At 40.6% G+C, this 22,864-nt stretch overlaps 1 protein-coding gene across 5 annotated transcripts in view; it reads left to right on the top strand.

Annotated features, from left to right (window-relative positions):
• Positions 1-22,665, top strand: part of luzp1 (leucine zipper protein 1) — a 45,205-nt gene extending 22,540 nt beyond the window's left edge. For 4 of the 5 annotated variants that reach the window (XM_041971716.1, XM_041971718.1, XM_041971715.1 and 1 more), the window contains 6 exons: positions 5,771-6,119; positions 6,242-8,525; positions 9,633-10,219; positions 10,317-10,496; positions 16,450-16,736; positions 16,918-22,665. In XM_041971716.1, the coding sequence (XP_041827650.1) occupies positions 5,988-6,119; positions 6,242-8,525; positions 9,633-10,219; positions 10,317-10,496; positions 16,450-16,695 (3,429 nt within the window). In that variant the 5' untranslated portion in view covers positions 5,771-5,987 and the 3' untranslated portion in view covers positions 16,696-16,736; positions 16,918-22,665. Of the gene's footprint in view, positions 1-5,256; positions 5,307-5,770; positions 6,120-6,241; positions 8,526-9,632; positions 10,220-10,316; positions 10,497-16,449; positions 16,737-16,917 lie in introns of those variants that run through there. The other variant, XM_041971719.1, reaches the window with a different exon arrangement.
• The last annotated feature ends 199 nt before the right edge of the window (positions 22,666-22,864 follow it).

Here is a 22,864-nt window from a genome sequence, read left to right as displayed (position 1 = left end):
ACCTCTGACCAGCTTTGTAACCATGTAGGCTTTACTTGTAGGAAATTAAGAGCAGTGACACTTTAGACGGAGGGAAAAGGGGATTTTCCACCAAAGCGGTTCCTGTGCTGGTTCTGTACGAGAACTCTAACTTTCGTTTCTGCTTTGACCACCAAAGCTCTGGCTCAAGTACAAAAAGCCTATTCCTGATTGTCGGCTATGACCCGTTTTGGAGCGGATTATCGTGACAAATCGGCTCGTAACACACCACAGACCAAATGATAATTTGACAGAGAAATCTCACGATGATCGGGCGTTTGCCGCCCGAGGTCGGGAAAAGGCAAAATCGGGATAAAAACAGCCCGAAAATCGTTATGTGTGTACCAGGCAATAAACTGAATTTCAACATGGGTGTGAAGTCAAAGCAGCAGTGGGAGAAACACCGCTTGGTATTATCAACTAAGCAGCATTTAAACAGTGCCGGTGATATTAAAGAAATACATTGCCCGAGAAATTGGGGGAAATGCTGTGGTTTGTTGTTTGTGACAGTAGACTTTCTCCATGGACGGTAATGGATCAAAGAAATTTAGGATACAGGAGGGTCAAACGTATTCATAGTAGGGCTGGGCGATTCAGTGAAGTGACCCTTCACTCACGCCTGGGATTTAGCTGTGCGTATAACTGCAGTGAGATATGCTGCTCTGTATGAGATGCAGATGTCAACTTAACCCACAAACCCTAGTTAAGAGACAACCTTCATCAGGGGAATTATTTCTGCAGTGGATCCTGTATGATAAGGATCTAGATGGAAAGAGATCTCGGATGCATTATGTCGCATATTTCTATGTAAGATATGAAGTTTATATGGTGGAAAAGCTATGACATATGCTTTATTTTTGCTGGCATTATTCTATATAAACAAATGTTTTTAATAAGTTTATTTATGTTTTGTAAAAGAAAAGAAAAAAAATCGGAAATTGGATTTGCTTATAAAAAAATCAGATTTTATTTTTAGGCCGTATCGCCAAGCCCTAATTCATAGAGGCATTTAAAGTGATGTAATGACACGCCTCTGTTGCAGCTGTCTAGCTGTGGAAAGCCAAATCAGTTTTTAGCAAGAACCAATTTAGAACTGGTTCTAGGACCACAATGAAAACAACAACTGATCGAAAAATTATATAAGAAAGTGTTTCTTTGCACCAAGGAGGCAAAAAAGTAACGGGTATGGTGAGTATTTCTAGCTTGATATCTGAACTACATGTATCTACAGTACTGACAGATAAATGGAGAGCAGCATACCGGTCTATGGAAAAAAGCAATGAGCAATTATTGGAGGACACCCTTGCTTTCTATAGATTAACTGTAAAAATACCTCCTTTATTCACAATATGGACTCATTTGTAGATATTTCAGACTTAATAAGGGCTTAGTTGACTCTAGGGAAAAAGTTCAGCCTGCAAGATTCAGATATTTGTGTTCTTCACTCAGATCAGTTGGGATCAATTAGACAGTTGCAGCTGATTCAGAGCTCTGCTGCTCGAGTCCTCACTAAGACCAAGAAAGTGGACCACATCACTCCAGCTCTGAGATGTTTACACTGGCTGCCTGTTTGTCAGAGAATAGACTTTTAAGTTCTGCCGCTGGTCTCTAAAGCTCTGAATGGTTTAGGACCAAAATACATCGGTGACCTCTTGAACTTACCAGACCTTCAGGTCATCTGGATCTAGTTTCCTATTAGTTCCCAGAGTCAAAACTAGACACGGAGAAGCTGCATTTAGCTTCTATGCTCCACATGTCTGAAACAAACTCCCAGAAAGCCTCAGATCAGCTGAAACACTCAGTTTATTTAAATAAGTTAAAGGCCAACCTGTTCTAAGCTGCTTTTCAATAGTTTTTATTTTAAAAAGACCAAATTTACATGTTTGTTATAAACATGATTTTTTAAACTTGTTCATGTTTTAATGCTGTTTTTCCCCAATATCTGTTCTTTTTCCTTTTTCTTTGTTTTTTTTTTTTATTTTAAATTATGCTTCTTGTATTCTGTAAAGCCCTCTGAATCACCCTGTTGTTGAATTGTGTTATAAAATAAACTTCCCTTGTCTTCTTACATGCAGCTCCTTAACTCTCAAAGGAAGACAAAAGAAATCCTCACCAGCATGCATGCTCACTGTCTCACGCAAACTCTTTAACAGTTTGTGTATTGTCTGTGGTTTTCAGTACATTTTACTAGGGAGCTGAGTGGAAAATCTCTGTAAGAAGTCCAGAGTACATGCTGTTGACATTTGTGTTCTCACATGTCATCCACTCACAACACGTCAACAGCATGTAATGATTGCTTTGCATTTGTGAAAACAACATACTGTATGGTTATAAAACTTAGCTTATGAGTTGCCCGTGAATTCCTGGTTTGTAGTTCAGAGCAGGGGAATTTCTAATAAATTACATTCTTCAGCTAAAATAAAACCCCACAAATAAAGGGATAAAACCAAACTTCTGCTTCTCATAACAAAGGCAGTAGCCCCTCTACTGGAAGTGTAAGTCAAAAATAGAACTAAGCAGCTAACCGGGTTTGGTTTAAACATGTTTTTAGTCCATCTTTGTATGTGTTTGTTTATTAAATGATGGCAAACATTCTGTGTATAAAATGTCCTGCTGCATACAAGTAGTTCCAGCAGGTTAGCAACTGAGTCAGGACTATACGTCACCTGCAAAAGACAAATGTGAATGTGGTCAGAAACTATTCACTGGAATCTGCTGGACTGAAATCTTATCAAGCTGCAAATTGCCCTGCTCTATGTGGCAGTTCTCTACATACTAAACGGTTTTTGGCAGTATAACCTAGAGAGCCTGGTGAAGAACAGACAAGGCAGAGCGAGGAACTGGCAGTGCCCTGGTTAGTCCATCATTAGGAATGTGTCTACAAAAAGAGGTCAGTTTTCCTGCCTCAGCGCTCCGACCCTCTACAGGATTTCCATAATTGTCAAACAAAGCTCAGAACAGTGGAATGAAACTCAGTTTGAGTCGAGTTCAGAAAACCTCAGCAGCCTTGTGCCTGCTCTTTTACTTTCCCTTCTTTATCCGATTCTTCATTCTTCTTTACTTTTTAAAACATGTTCTTGGCCGCACACCTCTTCCTCTCCTCGTTTATCAAGACTAATTTAAAAAGCAGGAATATCCTCTTGAAGCATGTGAGGACCCAAGTGTGGAAAATTAAATAAACACAGGAATACTGAGGTTTATAATTGTTTCTCTGTGTGGGTCTTGGTTTCAGCTTGGAATAATCTTATGATCTTAAATGTTGATGGGCTGAACTTCCTTTGCTTCTTTTTCTTTTGCTTTTTCTTCTTCATCTTACACTCCATCCCACTATTTCCATTGTATCTTGTCCTGATTTTAGCTAATGAGGCCCTGTGCCTGCCATAAGTGAATCAGGTATGTTGATTGGTTTAGCAATGGTGGGCCAAAGTCATTTTGCACGCACTGCCACCCCTAAAAAAAACGCCCACTTGGCTGAATTGGTGTGATTGTCAAAAAGAGATGGAGGGGAGAAACGAGGAAGGGAAGCAGAAAACTGGCAAAGAATTAGAGAGAGAATGAGAGGAGTGGGAGGCTGTCTGCCAAAACAGGGGTAACTGGACCTAGCTAAATGCCATTACTAACCAGTACAGGGCTCAGCTGGGATGCCTGGTAGAGACCAAAATCAATTCCTAAGATAATGAGCACTGTGCTAAGCCAAAATTGTTTTCATTTTAACATTTTCCCTAAGCTACTTCTGCAGTCGGAAGACCTGTCATCCTGTGATGAAGAATTGAACCAAAATCTTTTGAACCACAGACCAGTCTGGTTTTGACAGATATATGGGAACTTCTCGTTGTAGTTTTACTCCACTGGAATAAGATCAGTCATGACGACTCTGGATCACAGTGGCTAGCTCAAGACAACTCAGAAATATTGAGCTACTGAATTCACTTAACATACCACATATGAATAATGTAAATACGTCACACAAAGACTTAGAGTCCAAAATGTTTTGGTGTTGAAGTAGGCAGGCAGACTTGAAGCTTTCCCCAACATTTTCTCTCACTATTCTTTCCCCAATTTTTTCCCTCCTCAATCCATGTTCTTCATTTCCTTGATGTCTTGTACTCACTGAGAAGATTACTAAACCACTAGACCTCATGAAAGAGGGAAAAAAATATGATTAAACCACCGCAGCTGAACACTTTAAGTTCTCATTGTGCTTTGTTATAAAGTAATCTTTGATGCACTGACTTTCAAATCTTATTGCTTTGGTTAGTGTTCAATAAGACATTTAATGAATTGTGGCTAAACTGGTTTAGGCTTTTAAATCAAATAGAAAATATAGGAAACATACTATTCAGTCCCAGAGAATGGCATGTTTTACTATATATATATATATATACTATCTACACACATGGTTCATGTACTGTATATAGAGAAGATTTACTGCACTGGTTGATGTTTTCACAGCAGTAAAATGTAAAAGAAAAATAATAAACTACACCAATGCTTTCATGTAGCAGTTTGCAGCTTTAGGAGAGGAATATCTGGGCACAGTAAAGTAGAAGAGAGGGGAGACATGGAACAGTATAGAGCTTGTTGTCTGGGGGTCGATAAGTGATGATGTGTGCAGATGTTGTGTTCTACCGTTCGGTCGATATTCCCCCCTCTCTTTTGTGGTCAGTAGGAGAAGCTCAGCTGAATGAAGGGGGAAGGGGATGATGGGATTTAGAAGCAGAGGTTGGAAAGCCCACTACCTAAATCATGCATGAGACCCAAGTGTCGCCTGTTAGATATACGTTGGCCCTGCTGACAGACAGTAATGTGCTAATGATCTGTGCTCACATAATCTGTGTGCAGTGCTGGGCTTACATATGGGAGCTAACACATTTTAATGAAACACAACCCTTCCCCTACATAATTGTACAGACAAACAATAAAAAGGGAAGAAAAGCTAATTTACCCTTACCAGGTAAATTATGTGATTTTTGCCATTGTGTGATACACCCTAATAATGGTGGGATCTAAGAGTGCCACATTTTTTTTCTTTATTATCACTACTGTCCCAAGGGGTCATGAACGCTGTAGTGTTGTGACTGGTTGGTCATGCAGTGGAGGGCAGTGTGATAGAGAGATGCTGCTGTCAGCAGAAGCTGGCAGGCAATGATCGATGCAGGATACAAGAGCAGAGAGACAACAAAGCATGTGGGACTGTTCACAAGCCTCTGCAGATATGTTGAAACCCCCATCCACACATATGCATGAAAGAAGTGTGCTGTCCCCAGATCCTTCAAAGGACAGGCAAGGTGAAAAGCATGGAAACAGAATGGCAAAAATATCGAGCATTGCAGCTGGCCTATTGTGTTCAATTAATTCCAAGCTTGATTAGCACTCATACCTTTGCTACAAATAATTTTATAATTATTTTGTGTATGAAAAGATCAATAAGCTTAATGTAATTTGAGAAAGTAAATCTTGGTCATATTTGTAGTTGCTGAAAATGTGCAATTGGAGTATTTATTTATGTGCCAAAACATGAGTCAGTGATTTTGCAATACATTTCTTGTTATTTGGCCTTGTTTTATGGTTTGTGTTACATTAGTTAGATAAGCTACTTAATTTTAAGCTGACTATGTTGTTGCCATCAACTATCAGCTCATTTTTATGCTCTTTGGCTCATTTGAGTCACTGAGCTGCTTTTAACAATACAAATTATTGCTAATGACAAATTTGGGATGACTAAGTGTTGCTTCCTCTCTCCCTCCTACAGATACCAGATGTGTCTGCTTAACACCACATTGAGGAAATTTTGAAATCTTAAAGACTCAGTTGGGAAAACGCAACAAGACAGAGAAAATAGCTTTTCCTGCAGAGCCTTAAAGACTTGCTCGCACTACCACACAGATGTGGAACCCTGGACATTTTGTCATCAAATAACCTGGAAGACGACACAAACCCAACAAAATACGCTACGAAAGTTTGCAGCCATGTCTGATCATAAAGACATGACCCATCGCCACCTGAAGCACAAGCTACAGAGTCTTGGCCGAAGACTGGATGAACTGGAAGAAGCAACAAACAAGCTCCAAAAGTCGGAGGATGAGCTGCTTGACCTGCAGGTCAGTAACAGTTGACAATCTTACATTGTTTGTTTGTGTGTGCGTGTCACAGGAAATAAGTGGAGAGAAGTGGAACAGAAATACACAACACGAAAAGATTAATGAACTCTCTCATTTTGTAGGACAAGGTCATCCAAGCAGAGGGCAGCAACTCCTCACTTCTTGGTGACGTGGAAACGCTGAGGAAACGTCTTTTGAAGATCCAGGGTAAAGATGAGGAGGTACGCAAAGCTGAGGACCTGTGCCGCACAGTTAGAGAGAAACTGGAAGAGGAGGAGAACCTTACAAAGGAGCTAAAGGCTGAGATTGAACGTCTGCAGCGGAGGATGGCAGAACTGGAGAAACTGGAAGAAGCTTTTGCTAAAAGCAAGTCTGACTGCAGCCAACTCTGCCTTAGCCTCAATGAGGAGAAGAATGTGACCAAGAAGCTCTCATCTGAGCTGGAAACGCTAAAAGCACGTTTGAAAGAGATGGAGGGTTCAGAAACAAAGCTGGACAGAGCAGAGCAAGCTTTGGCTGTGGAGCTTGAGAAACTCAAGGGATTCACTCAGGCCTTTGTGAGTGAGCGTAAGAGGCTGTTGGAGAAGCAGCGAGAGGATGAGAAGCTCATTCTAAAGCTGAAAGAAAAGCTGGACCACCAGAAGAACCGCCTCGGCATGTCGACAGACCCTGGTCATGCAGATCTCATGAGGTCAAGAATTGAGGATGAACTGTCATCCACAGGGCTCTTTTCAAGTAAACTGCCCGGATGCAAGAAGAGCTTTGATTACTTAAAACTGGCTGATGAGAACATTGGTATTGTCAACAAATCTGAGAATGAGAAGAACAGCAGTCTTGATGGCTCTCAAGAGGAGGACAACAAAGCAAAGGAGCTGACGCTAGAAATAGAGAGGCTAAAGAATCGCCTTAAACAGCTGGAAATAGTGGAAGAGGATTTGAAGAACTCTGAGTCCAAAAATGGTGAACTTCATGAGAAGTTCCAGATGGAACGAAACCGAGTTCGCCTACTCAGCGAGCAGGTGGAACAGCTAAGGACGCAGCTGTGCGGAAAAGGTGGAATTGGGGGGAATGGAATTGGTAACATGGATAAAGAAGGCAATGAAAGCACTAACATTTGTCTCAACAGCCCTGTTAAGGTCCTGGAGAATGGCAAAGCTGATAATGAGGAGATCACTGTGAAGGGAAGTTACAGACATGAGAAGCCTAAATATAGAAGTGCTGCAACTGTCTCAGAACCAAGCTCCCCCAAGCACAGGAACAGGGAGCTCTCTCCTCAGCATAAGAGAGAAACCAAACTGAGAAGCAAGGAGCTCAGTCAATCTGAGGAGAGTTCTCCAAAGTCTGTTAGGAGAGCTCTCAGTCCTGCTCACAAGAGCAGAAGGACGCCTAAAACCCCAGCTGCTACATTTTCTTCTGATAATGGAATAAGAGAGACTCCTCGAGTTACTGAGGAAAAGACAAGAGGAGCCTCATACACCTCTGTACATGCATCTACTGATGTTAAGAAAGTGTCTGTACTTAGTCGCTACCCTCCAGCAGCTAATGACCACAAACCACAGAGGACAGCGCTTAAGCAACCTGATGGGGAGATAAAAAAGAGCAGAGAAAAGTTTTCAAAACTGTATGTAGGTAGTGATAGTGAGTCAAACAACTCTGATGTAGTACCTGACAGCTCCTGCAACATCAACAACAGCTCTGCACTTGAGAAGGAAACAGTTTCTGTCTCTGATCAGGAATCAGTGGATCATGTTCAAGAATCTGTCTCTGTATCTGTGGCATCCACCCTATCCAAAGCTAATGGATCTTACACGGCCTACAGATCTCACATTACTCCACTGCTGCCCAATGATCACGGGTCCGAGGGTCATTCCTCTGCCTCTGAAACAGAATCTACGAGCTCCAGGCCTTCTGAACCAGAACCAGTAACTGAGACAACTAGTACAACTGTAAGCACTAGAACTGCATCCTCTAGGTATGTTAGACACCCTCATGTCCATGACTCACATTCAGAGGGCTCCTCTTCTAGGAGCTCATTTGATGAGGAGTTGCACACCAGGACCCAGTTAGCTGAGGGGGGTCATCAGGGACCGGTGCATACTCCATCAGCAATTGAGATCCAGCGAGTGTGCAGCCCTCGAGAAGCGCTTAGGTCAAAAGCCGTCATCAAGCCAGCTATTGTTGAGATTGACAGGAAGGAAGTAATGATTTCTGAACCTTTGTCTACAAATGGCAAACCCAAGATCTCCACCAAGCCCATTGTGACTACCACTAGTAAAATGACCAGTAGTATAACCATCTACCCCAATGACCCAAGCTCTTCCAGAACTAGCAGTCGCAGCAGCAGCGTCTCCAGTGAACCCCTGTCAATCAAAGAGCGCCACACATCTACCAGTAACATCCTCATAGGTAGGTTAAACAATTCAGAATGAGATGGAGAGCATAGTTTTATAGTTTTGTGACCATACCCAAGCAGAATATTTAGCTTAATTGCAGTTTTTTTTTTCTTTTTTGAAGGAATTTGCACCGTTTGGGATGTAACGCGACAATCGTTATTCAACCGCATAAAGATATCAGAAATCTAAACACTTCATTCAGTAACTAGAATATGATGTGTTATTAAAGCATATCAACTGGATTAGTTGATTAAGATATTGAAGTGTCTTTTAAAGTTATTTCTGTTGTTAAAGTCCAGCAACAGTGTTGTAAAGTACAATATGATAATTTAATGCTAAAGCTGATGTGATAGAAGTTCTGCTGTGAAAAAAAATAAGGTTTTAAATATATATAAATATCCCAAGCGGTTAAGACTGATGGATTTTCCACGAATGCTATGTGATGCTCACTCTAACATTACTAAGTGTTTAGCAGAGATTCGTTGTGTTCATGCTGATTTGCTAACATGAAATCTGCAGTTTGTAAATGTTCCTTTTCTTTAAGTGAAAGTGATGCAGGAAATGAAAAGTACATCACACCTGATTCTCTCTGTCATACTTGCTGAAGTGTTTTCTGTCTCCATTGCTCTGGTTGCTTTGTTTAGATTTGGGGATGCAGTTGTTGCAGTAAAACTGAAAACACTGCAGTAAAGAAAAGTTATCAGGCATCAGATTATGATGAGGTCAAAATACTGTGTTGTAGGTTTTTTTTTTATTAGATATTTATATATTATTTATCAATTTATTGATCAGTTATACCTCTGACTGTATTGCTAATCTGATTGAACATGTTAGCAAAGTGCATGTAACAGTAAATAGATGTTACTAGCTTGATTTACATACACTTATTTGGTATGTTGCACTTTAGAAAAGGTTAATGAAATGGGGAAATTCTAAAAGACGTACTTGTTTTATAAAATACTTTTTTTTTTTTTTTTTTTTTTTTTTTAAATGTATGCTTCTGTTAATTTTTGTCACAAACTAAAAGTTTGGACAAATAGATTCAAGACAATTACTAGTTTGTTGCATCAATAAAGTATTCTTCTAAGATAATATGTGATATAATTTTATTTATTTCCAGGCCCCAGCAGTGACCACCATGGCAGTATTTCCGTCCCATATGAGATCTCGATACCCAAGAGTGAGATCACATTGCGGCCGTGCCAGGACCAGAACTGTGGGACAGATAACCACAATGACTCCTCATCAAGGTCCAAACTTCACAACACTTCCAGGGTGGAGACCACCACTAGCCACCTGTGCTGCCAACGCAGCAATTTTAGCCTCCAGTCTGCAGACACCACCTCTGCAGACTTCAATGACACAGAATCGGGTTTTGAGAGTAGCAGCAGCACAACCACAGTCACCAGCTGGAGAAGCCAAAGACAAAGCCAGCCCTCCCCAGAAGACAGTTTACCAGACATGAAGAATGTGACCATGAGAAGCACCTGGAGGAACCGAGGCGCCACGTCAGTGGATGAGGCTGGTCGAGGACGAGGGGGCACAAAAGCAATGATGGATGGTGGATCTGAGGATGAAGCAGAGGCTGCAACAACATGGAGGGCATATCGTGCAACCACCTTTGACACAGAGGAAACTGTAAACAGCGGTGCAGGCGCTGGTGTGAGTTCAACAGCTCAGAAGGGAACCAAGCCTTCCCCTGCAGAGGTAACAGAATAACTCTGTAAATTTCTGCAAAGAAGTAAGTGAATGAAATGAATGATGGCAGTAAATATGATGTTGTATGTGTTGATCACTATTCCAGGTGTACATGCGTAGGATCACCAGCTCTGTTACAAACACTAAAGAAGCTGAGGAACCACTGTATCGCAGAGGCAGGCGATCTCAGTCTCCCACTGTTGAACCTGGAGGCTTGGGAAGAACTTTACCTCATGCACCTGTTACTTCTCAGTCCTGGAACCGATCCTACACACAACCACCACCGGTAGGACAGCAGATTTTGAGTTTATACAATTTTTTTTTTTCTTTACTTAATTAATTGATTGTTTTCATCAATATTTAAATTGCTTCCTATGGTTGGCTCTAGAGTACACTAATAACCATTTTTTAGAGAGTTTTGTTTAACACTTAAAAAGTTATTTGTGTGTCATGAAAGTAAAAATTTTTTTCATTTTACAAATCAATGATCTGGAAGCACTTCTGCATTTGTGACTTCTCAAATCTTCAGATTAAGTGATTTCTGGATCATTCTTCAAATAGTTTTGCTTTGAGAGTGAATTATCCTGAAAGTACAGCTGCAGGACTGAGCTCCTGGTGTGTCCACTTTGCATTTGAGCTCAATGTGTATTTTTCCCTGACGCCAAACTCTGTGACTTCAAGCTTACCACAGCAGTTCTGCAGGCTCCACTCCTGCTGCCCCAGTAAGCACAAAGAGAAGAGGGTGGGACACAAAAAGAGGGCGAATTAAAATGAAAGAAATACCTCAACAGGGAGAAAAGAAGGTTAGGAAAACCTCAAGAAGAAAAAAAAAAGGCATTCTTGTATTTTAATGTGCCACCAGATTACAGTATTTAAATGCTCTACACAAAAAGCAATACTTCTCTGTATTACATATAAAAAGTTATGTGTTTGAGTATATGCCTCCTTACACTGTTGCTATTTGGCATGTACTATATTCATGTCTGTCAGTGAGTGAGACTCATGCTTTGTATATATAGCTCTAACTTTAAGTTTTCATATCCAGTCTGACATGAGCTGTACAAAGAGTCAGACTGAATTCTGTAAACTTTTATACAAGCCAACTAAGAGACTATGTGAACTTAACTGTCTACTGGTATCTGATATGTCATCAGATGGATGTAATAATGCATACAGAGCAGGCTGCAATAACATGCCAGTCTGTCAGTTTGACTAATGAGGTTCAGCTACAGGCCTTTGGGCAAAAAATAATGTGTGCTCCCCCTATAAATAAAATGGTGTCGCCAAGGAGACAAACACATACAAAGTGTCAGCCATCGCTTCCACCATCTTTAGTGCCGATTGTGAGCTACAGTGAGAGAGATGTATGCATTTAGAGAGTTTTTGTCTTGCATCTCTTCAAATGTCTTGTTCAAAAGATTAAAGATTCTGCAGTGTGAGAATATTTTTTATTGCTTCAATATTTTTGTTTTCTTGAAAGATTGACGACATTATTCAGCAAAATAGTTGCTATTTATCAGTCCATTGACTAATCAACCTCTAGCCTTATTTATTATTTCCATTTACTTCATGGTTAAAATATTTTTGTAGAGTTTAATTGATGCTAAACTCAATGACCCATTAGCATTAGAAACACTTTGCATTGACCCAAGTACATTCTTACAAAGCTGCTTCTTTCTCACACAATCCTATAGTTGTTCAAGTTAACATGCACCTTTTACAGTTTCTTTTATAGTTACACTATATGTACATGGCCGTCACAGACATCAGAGCATTCTGTTTGAGTCTTTCATCTCTGGCCAACATTGTATAAAAAACATAGCAGCTAACATGGCCTTAGAGCTGTAATTGCCAGCACAGTCCTCCCTCTCATTAGCTTTCATGGGCTTAATGAAATCTGTCTAACACTGAGCCTCACCACTCTGATGCTCCCTTTCATCACTGAGGGAGACTTGCAGAAACTGTGTCGGGGGTATTTGTTTTATAAAAGATAACCCCTCCCATCATTTAGCTTGTCATCACGACTTGATATGAACAACATAATGCATTGAGGATCTCTGTCAGGGTCAGTGTAAACTCATTTACACCACTTAGCTTCGACCCCTTGCTCTGTATGTTCAGACTCACGAACTCTAAACATAGGTCTCTTGTTGACTTTCTGACCCTGTCCAACATCACTCACCCAAGACTCAGGCTATCAAAGAGTCCCCTTCAGCAGTGACCTGATAAACTACTACTTGCTGCCATCCCATCAAGATTTTTGTTTTGTCTTGTTTTTTTTCATCCATCATCCACATTGAAATTTTATTGTAGGAATTTCCTAAACCCACTTATTTGACTTTGTGGTACAGTAAACTCTTGCTTATCCAGATGTTTGATTCATGAACTGGTCACTTAGTTTGGATAGCAGTTATGAGCAAAAATTGCCAGAGTGCAAAACAAACCCTTCAGAACATAAATGGGCTTTGAAGCATATCTTGGATCACAGCCGGATGCCTTTTGGTTTGGATTTTTAAAACATTTCAGTGGTCTGAACAGCATCCTCTGAAAAGAGGATTGGACAAATACAGCTGCAGTTGGGATAGTGGAAGTCGGGATTAGTCTGTGATTACAGTGTCAAAGGTTGGTAGAAGAAAGTCGTTACTACAAAGACTCAAAATGAACTAAATAGTCAAAATGAACTAACATCCTGTTGATTATTATTTAAGTCTTAAGCTGTGCCTCTATTTTTGGCACAGTTTCAAACTAGTTTCAGTCCACGTTTGTTTTTATTTATTTGCCTGTTTTTTCTTTTTTTTAGGAACCCATTGCTCATAAATTCTCTTTAAACATGAAACACGTTGCTGAAATAACAAGCTCATTGGAACATTCAGGATTTTTTCTCTTTCTGAGGATGAAATGATGTCGAAAGTCATTTTTATTGCCATCATATAGTAGAGCAGAAGTAAAATAAGCTTACTGTGAATCAGTGAGGTGCTGTCAGCCAATCAATAGTCATTAAGAAGGAGACGACATTCCCAGTGCCTTTAAGTAACCTGGGCTGGCTGATAGTGTATAGATTTTCTTTCTTTCTTTGATTTTCTTATAGGAATTATGTGACCATTCATTTAGTGAAAGGTCATCCTGATCTGTAAATTCTCCTACCTTTTTTCCTTTTACTTTCCTTACCTTGTCTCAGACTGAAATATCATGACATTTTGGGCAGACTTTTTTTTTAATATATTTATTTGTTTATTTTATTGGGCAGACTTTTATGATGTCCAAAAGATGAAGATTGTGGTTATTCTTCCCATTGTTATGGCAGTACCACTAACCATCAATGTAAGCATCAGTTAATCATTATTAGCATTTCCAGTGTACAATCTTTTTATTTTGTCAGTTAGATGACAATATTATAAAGATTGCATATGGAGCAGAATTGGAAAGCAGACGGAGGATAGTAGTGAGGTGCTTTTCACCGGAAATGGATTCAAGAATGAAAAATTCATATCTATCCATCCATCATCTGAGACTGGGTCACTGGGACAACATTAGGTTATAGTCCCTCCAGTGTCCTGGTTCATCCCTGGGATCTACCCCCATTGGGAGATGCCTGGAACATCCCATCAGGGAGGATTTTTGGAACCACCTCAACAAACTCCTCAATGCAGAGGAGCAGCGGCTCTCTGAAACCCACCTGAATGACTGAGTTTCTCAGCTCATTTCGAAGGGAGAGTCCATCCACTCTGTGGAGGAAACTCAGAAAACATCAGCCCTTTGAATCTAAAATCTCATTCTTTCAGTCAATACCTATAACTCGTGACCATAGCTGAAATGCACCCGACCACCATATCAAGAACTTCACATTTTGTCTTAGCTCCTTTTTCACCGTGACAGACTGATGCAGAAGAGCCTTCATTGCCAATTAATTCCCTGACTACTGATTAATAGATCAGTTGCAACTCTGGATGGTGTTTGATGTTACTATTTGGTTGAAAGCATTGTCCCTTACTGCAGCCACTAATAGAGGTCAATGATTTAAAACCCACTTTAGCAGCAAGTCTGATGAGAATAAGCCTAACGTGTCATTGCTATAATAATGGGTTCTTGCTTTTGTAGCTGTCACTCCACACCTCAGACTACTGAACAGAACAGCTTTGTAGTGATTCCTCCCACTGTAGCAGAAGGAAACCTCAGCCTGTACATGAATGAGCGATGAACTTATGTTTGGCAGAGGACAGCGAGGCTGATACGAGCCATGATTAAGATACAAAAACATCCTCCACTGAATTTAAAAAAAAATAAAATAAAAAATTGGGGCAAGCAGCAAGAGAAAGCGTGAATTCATAGCTGCTTTAGCAGTCTTCGTTCACCTGATGTGACCTGCACTTAAAAATCCCTCTGAAATAACATTGTGCGGGGTGTTTTCAGTAGTAAGTCAGGACAGACTCCATGCAAGTGACCCATGAAGAACAATAAATGAATGGCTTTTCAGCAGTAAATTATGACTGAAACACCGGGGAAAAAATGTACCCTGTCTGTAACATTTTACCTGGCGCGTCAAGAGTATTGTCTTGCTGGGGAGCAGATTTAAGAGTTTGGGTTGGCAATGCAACGTCATTCCTTAAAATGAGGCAAGAAACCAAAAACAGGCGGATTTAAAGCAGGGATATAATTTGTTCTGCAGAAGCTCCAACACGCTGCTTGTTTGATTTCTTAAACCTGCTGGACGTCACTCTGCATTAGAGACTTAAGACTGCACACAGCCTCCGCTAATGTTTTCAGTTCAATGTGAGCGGAAAAAGGCATTCGGTGTGTGTGCACTAGTTAAGTGAAGGATTTCTGGAGACAATAAGCCAAACGCACTTAAAGGTGGAGCTACAGGGAGTTAAGGGCATTTATGACATACTTTGCAGTGGGAGAGAACAATTTATTTTCCTTAAAACCATACCATATCAACTTTATTTATAAATTACTTTAATACAACCACAGCTTAAAACAAAGAGCTGTACATCAGTAACAAATAAAATGTGTAAAGATAAACAAATAATAAAACAATAAAATACAACTAAAACATAGTAAAAGACAAAGTCCTACAATAAAAAACATAAAATATATCTAAATTAATGTCATACTGGGTCGAAAGCTAACTGACAAATTACTTCTCATTTCTTTAATTCTATATCTAAGTGTATCAAATAAGATATGGGCAAATATTTATGGAACTTTTGTTTATTATCTATAATCCAATCGTCGTCTTTGTTTTTATTAAGGTTTTATCTTTTCGTTCTGTTATTGTGTTTTGTACTGTACAATCTTTCTGTTGAGTTGGAGGCACACTTTTTAAGGAAACCTTTGTAAAAACTCCCTTGTAGCATTGGTTTACCATAGAAGGAGAATATGCCACTCCACTGTTTCCTCCCCCAGTGACTGGGGCAGGAAGTGACCACACTAAATACACCCACTCGGCGGCGCTGCATGGTGACTTATTTCCTGCCTGTTACCCCCTTCCCCAGTAACTGGGGCAGGAAGTGACCACACTAAATACACCCACTCGGCGACGCTGCATGGTGACTTATTTCCTGCCTGTTACCCCTGGAGACCGAGAAAGGCGGTCCAGGAGGGCTCCATTAAAGCCAATTAGTGAGAATTCATTCTAAAACGGCACCAGAAGCCAACTCCAACCCACCAAATGTCACTAATTATGGTGCTTTTTTAAAGCTGAAATTACAGGAGCGGGTGCTGTTTCTGTGTGCTTCAGAAACTGCACCGTCATCTAACTCTTGCTTTCTTGAAGCGGGGTTACTGAGGTTATGAGAGAGGACGTGCCGATGTAGCCACCACAGACTAGTAACTTGGGGTTTATTTTGTAGTCAGCCCACCAAATTATAAATCTCTCAGCTTGGGGCATGTTTGGGGTTTTTGGTTGGGAAATTTTCCTCTGGCAGAAGTCCACATGGCAGAGTTTCTCCATCAAACACTGGTTAACATAAACTGCCCGTCTTTAATACCCACATAAGACAAAAGTCCATAACAAAACTCCAAACAATACCAACAAATTGTCCAGAGCTCAGATACACAATTCCAAAAAATAAAATCGGATGAAGTCACCTTTGTGTTTCTGGATTTTTCTTCTTTCTTTATAAACCAAGCTGGTCCATATTATCTGCATACTAAACAGGTCCTTGCAGCAGCTTATTATTAAGACAATTTACAGTATTTTACTCTAATTTCCGTCTTTCTCATATTCTTTGCTCCAGGGCACAGATAGCCTAGACCCTAATCCGATCCCAAGCCGCAGCCCGGCCTCTTGGAGACGACAGTTACCCACCAGTGATCTGCAACACCTGGGGAGCTCTTATGACAGGTTGTCTAAGACAGCAGGAGCCTCTTCCAGAGGAGGGGAGCCATGGTCTAGTCGAGGACAAGGGTCAGGGGCCAGAGCCGAGGGGAGGAGCGGAGCGGGAAGTAGACCGTGGAGTCACCGTCAGTCTGAACATCATTAGACCAGCTGGGTCCGAACAGAACTTCTATAACAGGAAGACTGGTAGGATGACGCAGCCTCTTTTCTTTTGTTTCCTGAAACTTGTTAATATTAGAAACAGATTTTAATTACCCTTTTGCACTGATGTCACTTCTGTTAGGGGGCTTTGACATAAAATTAGTTGTGTTGTTATGATGATGAATAGTTGTATATAAAGAGGTTTGTTTCATTTCTTTTATCACAGCACTCAATTAAGCTCTCACTGACAGAAGGAGGGCCAGACACCAGTTTTTCATCAACTAATGGCCATACATACAACCCCCATCTCCAACATCTGCAGCTTTTGCAACAAGAATAAAACTACAAACCACAAACCTGATCATGAGTGTGCACCTAGATCCTGGAGAGCTGGTGCCCGTGCGGTGCCTGAGAGATCACCCCACCAGCCCACGTTTTCTCTTCTGCTTCTTGTGTTGGATGTATTATAGTGTAACCCTAAAACTTGACAAGGGAGAGGCTGGCGTGCTGGGAAGGACTGAAGATTTCCCTGCGTGCCAGACAGTTTTTAAATGGAAGAAGAGTGACTCATGAAAGTGAGAATGCCTTTGTCAGAGAAACATTACTGTAGTCTCAGTGGAGTTGGATGCGTCGCTATTGCTTCAACCTTTGTTTGTCACTGAAAGAGACAAACTTGATCTGCAGTCAGTAACAGTGCTGGTTTAACAAAGCATCTGCATCCCACAGGGCTGGATTGTCACATAGAATTCTTCATAAAACCAAAAGATCTCTACTTTAAATGTGACCAAAAACAGGAAGCGAATTACCATGTTATCAGATTTCTGTTTTCTTTATCATCCTGAACTCATATCAGTTTAGAAACTGTATACCAGCCATGCATACATATCCACAAACAACAAGCAGACACATGCATATTTTCAGTGTAGGGTTATTTTTAACCTATGTGGCCACTTTCAGGCGTACAGTGACCTCAAAGTGGTTTTAATTAGGGCTCTTAGATATTGAGTGAACATTTGCATGTTTCAAAGTAATAAATGAAAAGCACTTGAATGGTTATGACGCAGCATGCCCTTTCCTTGAAAAACAAGAAAAAGTTGTTGGTTTGCCACATTTTAGAAGCAAACACAACATTTTTGTCAAACTGGGACCTTAGATATGTCTTTTATTGTGTGTGTTATTTTGATTCTCTGTAATTCGCTTCCTGTTCTGCATCATCCTTTCCCTTTCTTCCCAACCATGTCAAGTAACAAAAATGTAGATTGCACGGAATGAAATGCAACACACATATGTAGGAAAATAACCTCAAGCCATGATACAAGTTTGAGGTTGTGGTGGTGCTTTGCTTCACAGCTGAAGCAACAGTCCTCATTCATGTATTCTGAGAGGGGCATAAAAAATTGAGTTTGTGCTAACAAACATTGGACTTTGGATTATCAGCAAACCTGGCCTAACAGGGGGGTGATTTTCTTTTTTTTCTGTGCTGTAGTAAATACTGTGTAGTCATAGGAAAGACTGACGGGGTTGGACCTCTAGCAAGGAAGTGACAGTCCAGCCCTTATGTGACTGGATTCGCCGTGCGAATCGTCCCAGATTCTTTCTTTTTTTTTTGTCTATAGAGGTGTAAAACATTGTGACATCATAAAGCATCAACTTGAGTTGGTGTGTTGGAGCAATTTCTCATTGGCAGGAGCCACTGCAGCAGTGAGAGTGCCATAGAACAGATTTAGCCACTGGCCAGTAATAGAAGAAGGTGTTTTTTGTTTGTTTTTGTTAAGATGAAATGGTGCATGTCTATGACAGAAACCTTGCGGATATTTTTAAATTTTTCTGTAATTTCCTTCAAAAGTTTTCTGCTAGATTTTATAATGGCTCCAAAAGTTTGTCGGGCGATGTCAGCTATGATCCCAGAACAAAAGTTTCTGAATGTTACAAAGGAATGCGGCTGAGAATGACAAGTTACACACACCTGCATTCTCAGTTTGTTCAGTCTGCTAATGTTCGAAGTAACACAAGTGTTACTATGACAACCCTGAACCTTGTTCTGAATCTGATGAACAACGATTGAAGCTTGCTCTACATCTGCCTCTGCTGTTGTGCTGTTTGGTGCTGTGCTTTATTGGACCCTGGTGCAGATAATCTGATTCAGCACATTTCCCAGTTTACCTGCATTCTACCAGCCACCAACTAGCTGTAATATTTATTATTCCCCATATATATTTACCAGAGGCCTGCTTGGTGGTAGGAGCCCAGCCTGTTGCCACTTTGTCACTTTACTTTTTATGCAAGCAGGAGATTATATGTACTCCATCTGTCCTCCATGCAGTGTCTGTAGAAATGCCAGTCATCATGATGTAGAAATAGTCAGAGACGATGACTCGAATGAGGAGTTTGCTTGGTCCAAACTCAGAAATGTTCTTTATTAAACAAAAATAACATTTCCACTCATGATTATTTCTATTATGTATACAAATATCTACACCACATGCATCTGTGCCTTGAACAGAAACCCAGTGGTAAACTATCCCTACAAAAATGACTTGATACTTATTGTAAGTTAAGGTTTTGATTTGTTTCTACTTTTTCTACTTGGAGCATTGTGATATATTGTAAAAATAAGGGAACTCCTCCCACAGGGATGTCAAAACAAGGATCTTTGAGGACGATTTTTTTTTCTTTTTCTCTAAACAAAAGAATAACCTTTTTTAAGGAAATGTACACACCACCACCCAAAAAGCTACCCCCTGCATTTGACTGTCCAAGTAGCAGAGTGTCGTAGCCTCAGAAAGAATCTCCATGTGGTCTCTTCATGGCTGCTGCTGGCTTTACGATAGAAAAAAAAAAGAAGACCAGGCATGCTGTTAAAAGCTCTCAGTCCATGTGCCAAGATCCGATGGTCATTTGGTCTGTCTACACTCTCTTTGTTACTGTTTCTACCACCACTCTTTGCATGTAACAAGATGTGCCAATCTCTCATCTTTTAAACCAGTTCCAACTTTGCTTTTAGGGTTTTTGAGTGGCCAAGTGTTTCTTTCAACCTCCATCTTCTTCTGTTTCTCTGCATTTTCCTTGAATTCTCATTTCCCAAAAAGCAGAACCTTGGCCTCAGACGACAGTGATATGTGTTGTTGGTTCAGAGAGTTGTTTTATTGAAGGCCAGGGGCCTGTCACCAGATCTTGACGGGCAGCTCCCTGGGTAGCAGAAAAGTCAGAGGTCAGGGCTTCATCTAATCCTGCCTCTACGTCTTGACTCAGGGCTTCTAAATACAGAAGAGGAGAAGACGGACAGCTTGGCTGAGATGTCTACTTTGTGGTTAATTAAAACACACAAGGGTATTGCATGTCCAGTTTTGTCTGTGATCATGTTGCCAGAGATGCATGTGGTCTTCTGTGTGTGTGTGTGTGGTGTTGTCACTGTCAGCAAGCGTTCTTGTTTAAGGCTCAGCGTGCTGCATTGGACGCTACAGCAGATCCCAGAGAAAGAAAGCGGTTTAAAAATGTACATACGTGGCTGAAAGATAGTTTTCTTACAAGCTGATATTGCAGAGGAGCAAAACGACTGCAAGCAGCTACTAGGTGACGCCAACCATGCTGCCCTAAAGTTTTGTGTCACCTGTTTTTCTCCATCCTATATGTGACACTCTACTATGCAGACAGCCCTGTAGTGTCACCCTTCCTCACAATTAAGGACTACTCTCTCTCTCCTTCGTGTATTCCTCTTTAAACACATTTCCTTTTGAAATTTCTTCGCCATCCTTAACTTGAAAAGAGGATTGAAGTCAGGGGGTTCCAGGAAGAGTCCACCTGTCAGAAACTAAAGGTTTTATGACCCATTGGAGGGCTTTCCTCCTGGATATAGGGGTTCAAAGCAGGCAGGGCTTCTTAAAGGGCAAAGTTGAAACTCCATCCTCTGCTATGCACAGCGCCTTTCTTCCTTACAAGGCCCCCATGTACACTAACACCTCCGCTTACCCTGCTGTACATCCACACCGTCCAATGAAACCCGGCTGGGCGCTGTGTGCCAAGATGAAGACCAGCTGTGACTTCCATCTATATTTTGCACAAAATGCCACCACTCTAATGTGATAAGTCTTTTTTGATGTTTTCATTGGTGAGAGTTGGTATGGTGCTGACATGATGGAATGTACTGATTAGTCATCCGGGACTTTACAGGTTTCCAGACTTCTATGGCGTTTGTGGCACTGTGAAGAAATGGCTTTGTTCGCCGGAGTTATGGCAGTTTTAAAGAACACATGCTGATTCAGAGCACTGGTAGAATAGCTGCTGTGGTTTTAAGATTATATTGGACAAGGCTGGTGATGCTATGAGAAAAGGATGTAGAGAACAGAAAGAAAAGAGGTTGCTTCATACTCATCAAATAGCAAGAGTTATAGAAAGCATCTACAGGTGTGGTGAAGAACATAAAAACATCTGTTATTTACAGATGTTTGTTTTTTTTTTAATCCCATCCCCCCTTTTTAAAGAGTAGACTAGAATGTACTTAGTGCAGATTGGAGTGGTGAGGCAGAAATTACTCCCAGTACTGAGCAGGCGCTTATCTTCCAATGCCTCCATTGTAAAGCTGGGGTCATGATGTCAGAGGGTGGCATAGGCCGTAATCTGCACTTAACCAGCACTTAACTTAAAGACCTCAATTGACTAATACCCCCAAAGAGCCCCCCCCCCCCTTGTTAAAAAGTTTCCTCTTTTGTGCCCCAGAATTGTATTTAATAACTTTTTGCAGAATGTAATAAAGTCAAATGTGTCGTTTACGTTGTTTTTGTTTTTGCACCAGCCCCATTGGAGTATTTAAAAATCATTTCACAAAGGAAGACTGGCGTACAGGCAGCCAAGGAATTGTGTTTGATATATGTTGAGGTATGGCACCGTGTTTATGTCTTAGCCTTCAAACATTGTGCCAAAATCATTCCACAGTATTTACAGTTTACAGTCGGAGACAGTTCCAGTGTTTCCCCCTGATGGTCACCCTGTTTCCAAGATGCTGAAATAAAGGGGAGATTTTCACTTTGAGGGTTTTCTTTTGTTTTCTGCTAATGTGTGTTTTTATTTCTTTGTTAAACAAAAGATGTCTTATTTTAGAATCTATATTGGATAGATTTTTTTATTTAAGGAAAATCTTGTAATTTTGTAAAGTGGGCCTTATTATTGAAATATATTAAATATTTGTCCATTTTGATTTTATGATTGATATTTTTTTGCAAGGTAATGTTTCTTCATCAGTGCTATTACACTCCTGGAGAGTTCCTCTTCCTGTGTTTTGTGTTTAGTAGTTTAACATGAGACATGTCTCACAACCTGGACATGATGACACACTTTGGATCAGAGAGGGAGAAGCCAGCGTTGCCATAGTCATTGAATAATGAGAGTTATGTGTATTTTTATCAGGGCTGAGCAGGTCTGCGGGGCTGAGTGGTTTGCCACGTGTTGTCCCATTTAAACGGGAGCCAGTCAGTACTGCCTTGTCGCTGCTCTGCTTTCCCTCATAAATTCAGGGTTTGTACATCTTCTGCTCAGTATGTTTGTATGTGCTGCCAAAGAAAGAAGCATGCAGCCCCCCCCCCCTTCCCACACATGTATATATGTAAAACGCACACAAATAATCTAACAGGAAACGAGAATTTAAAGAAGATATTTTTACTGGATCTATTCTTTTCTCCTCTCATCCACAGATAGTTTCTGGCCTGCACAATCAACGGTTTTAATAGCTGAGCTTTTCTAAATTTGTGGGCAGATCAGGAGGTGTCCAACACAAAAATGTATTATTGATTATTTCATCTCAGTGTGTCAGCAAAGCCAGGTGGACTGTGTTTTGTTTTTTCTTTCAAATTTTAGATTTAATTCATTGTGCATGTTTTAACCTTACTGTGGCTGGCGCACTCTGCATGTAGGTCTCTTAAAGCTGCCAACTGTACAGCAGACCGTATGTATTCCAATAAAAATAAAAACCGACCTGTTTGTAAAGCGTCTCCGCGTTGGAACTTGTGCCTGGTTGAATGCAAAGCTGTGTGAGATTGAACAAATTACTGCAAGTTAGTCTCTTTTATGGTTTTTAATGCTGAACAAGCTCAGCAAGTTCTAATTTCATAGCTGTACACCCTCTGTGTGTTTAACGTGTGTGTGCGTGTGTGCGAGACTCCAATCTCCTGGTTTGCCTT

This window comes from Melanotaenia boesemani, chromosome 20 (genome assembly GCF_017639745.1).
Source record: "Melanotaenia boesemani isolate fMelBoe1 chromosome 20, fMelBoe1.pri, whole genome shotgun sequence".
In the NCBI taxonomy this organism is placed as follows: domain Eukaryota; kingdom Metazoa; phylum Chordata; class Actinopteri; order Atheriniformes; family Melanotaeniidae; genus Melanotaenia; species Melanotaenia boesemani.
Note: the sequence above shows the minus strand (reverse complement) of the source record. Positions and strands in the feature narration are given on the sequence as shown.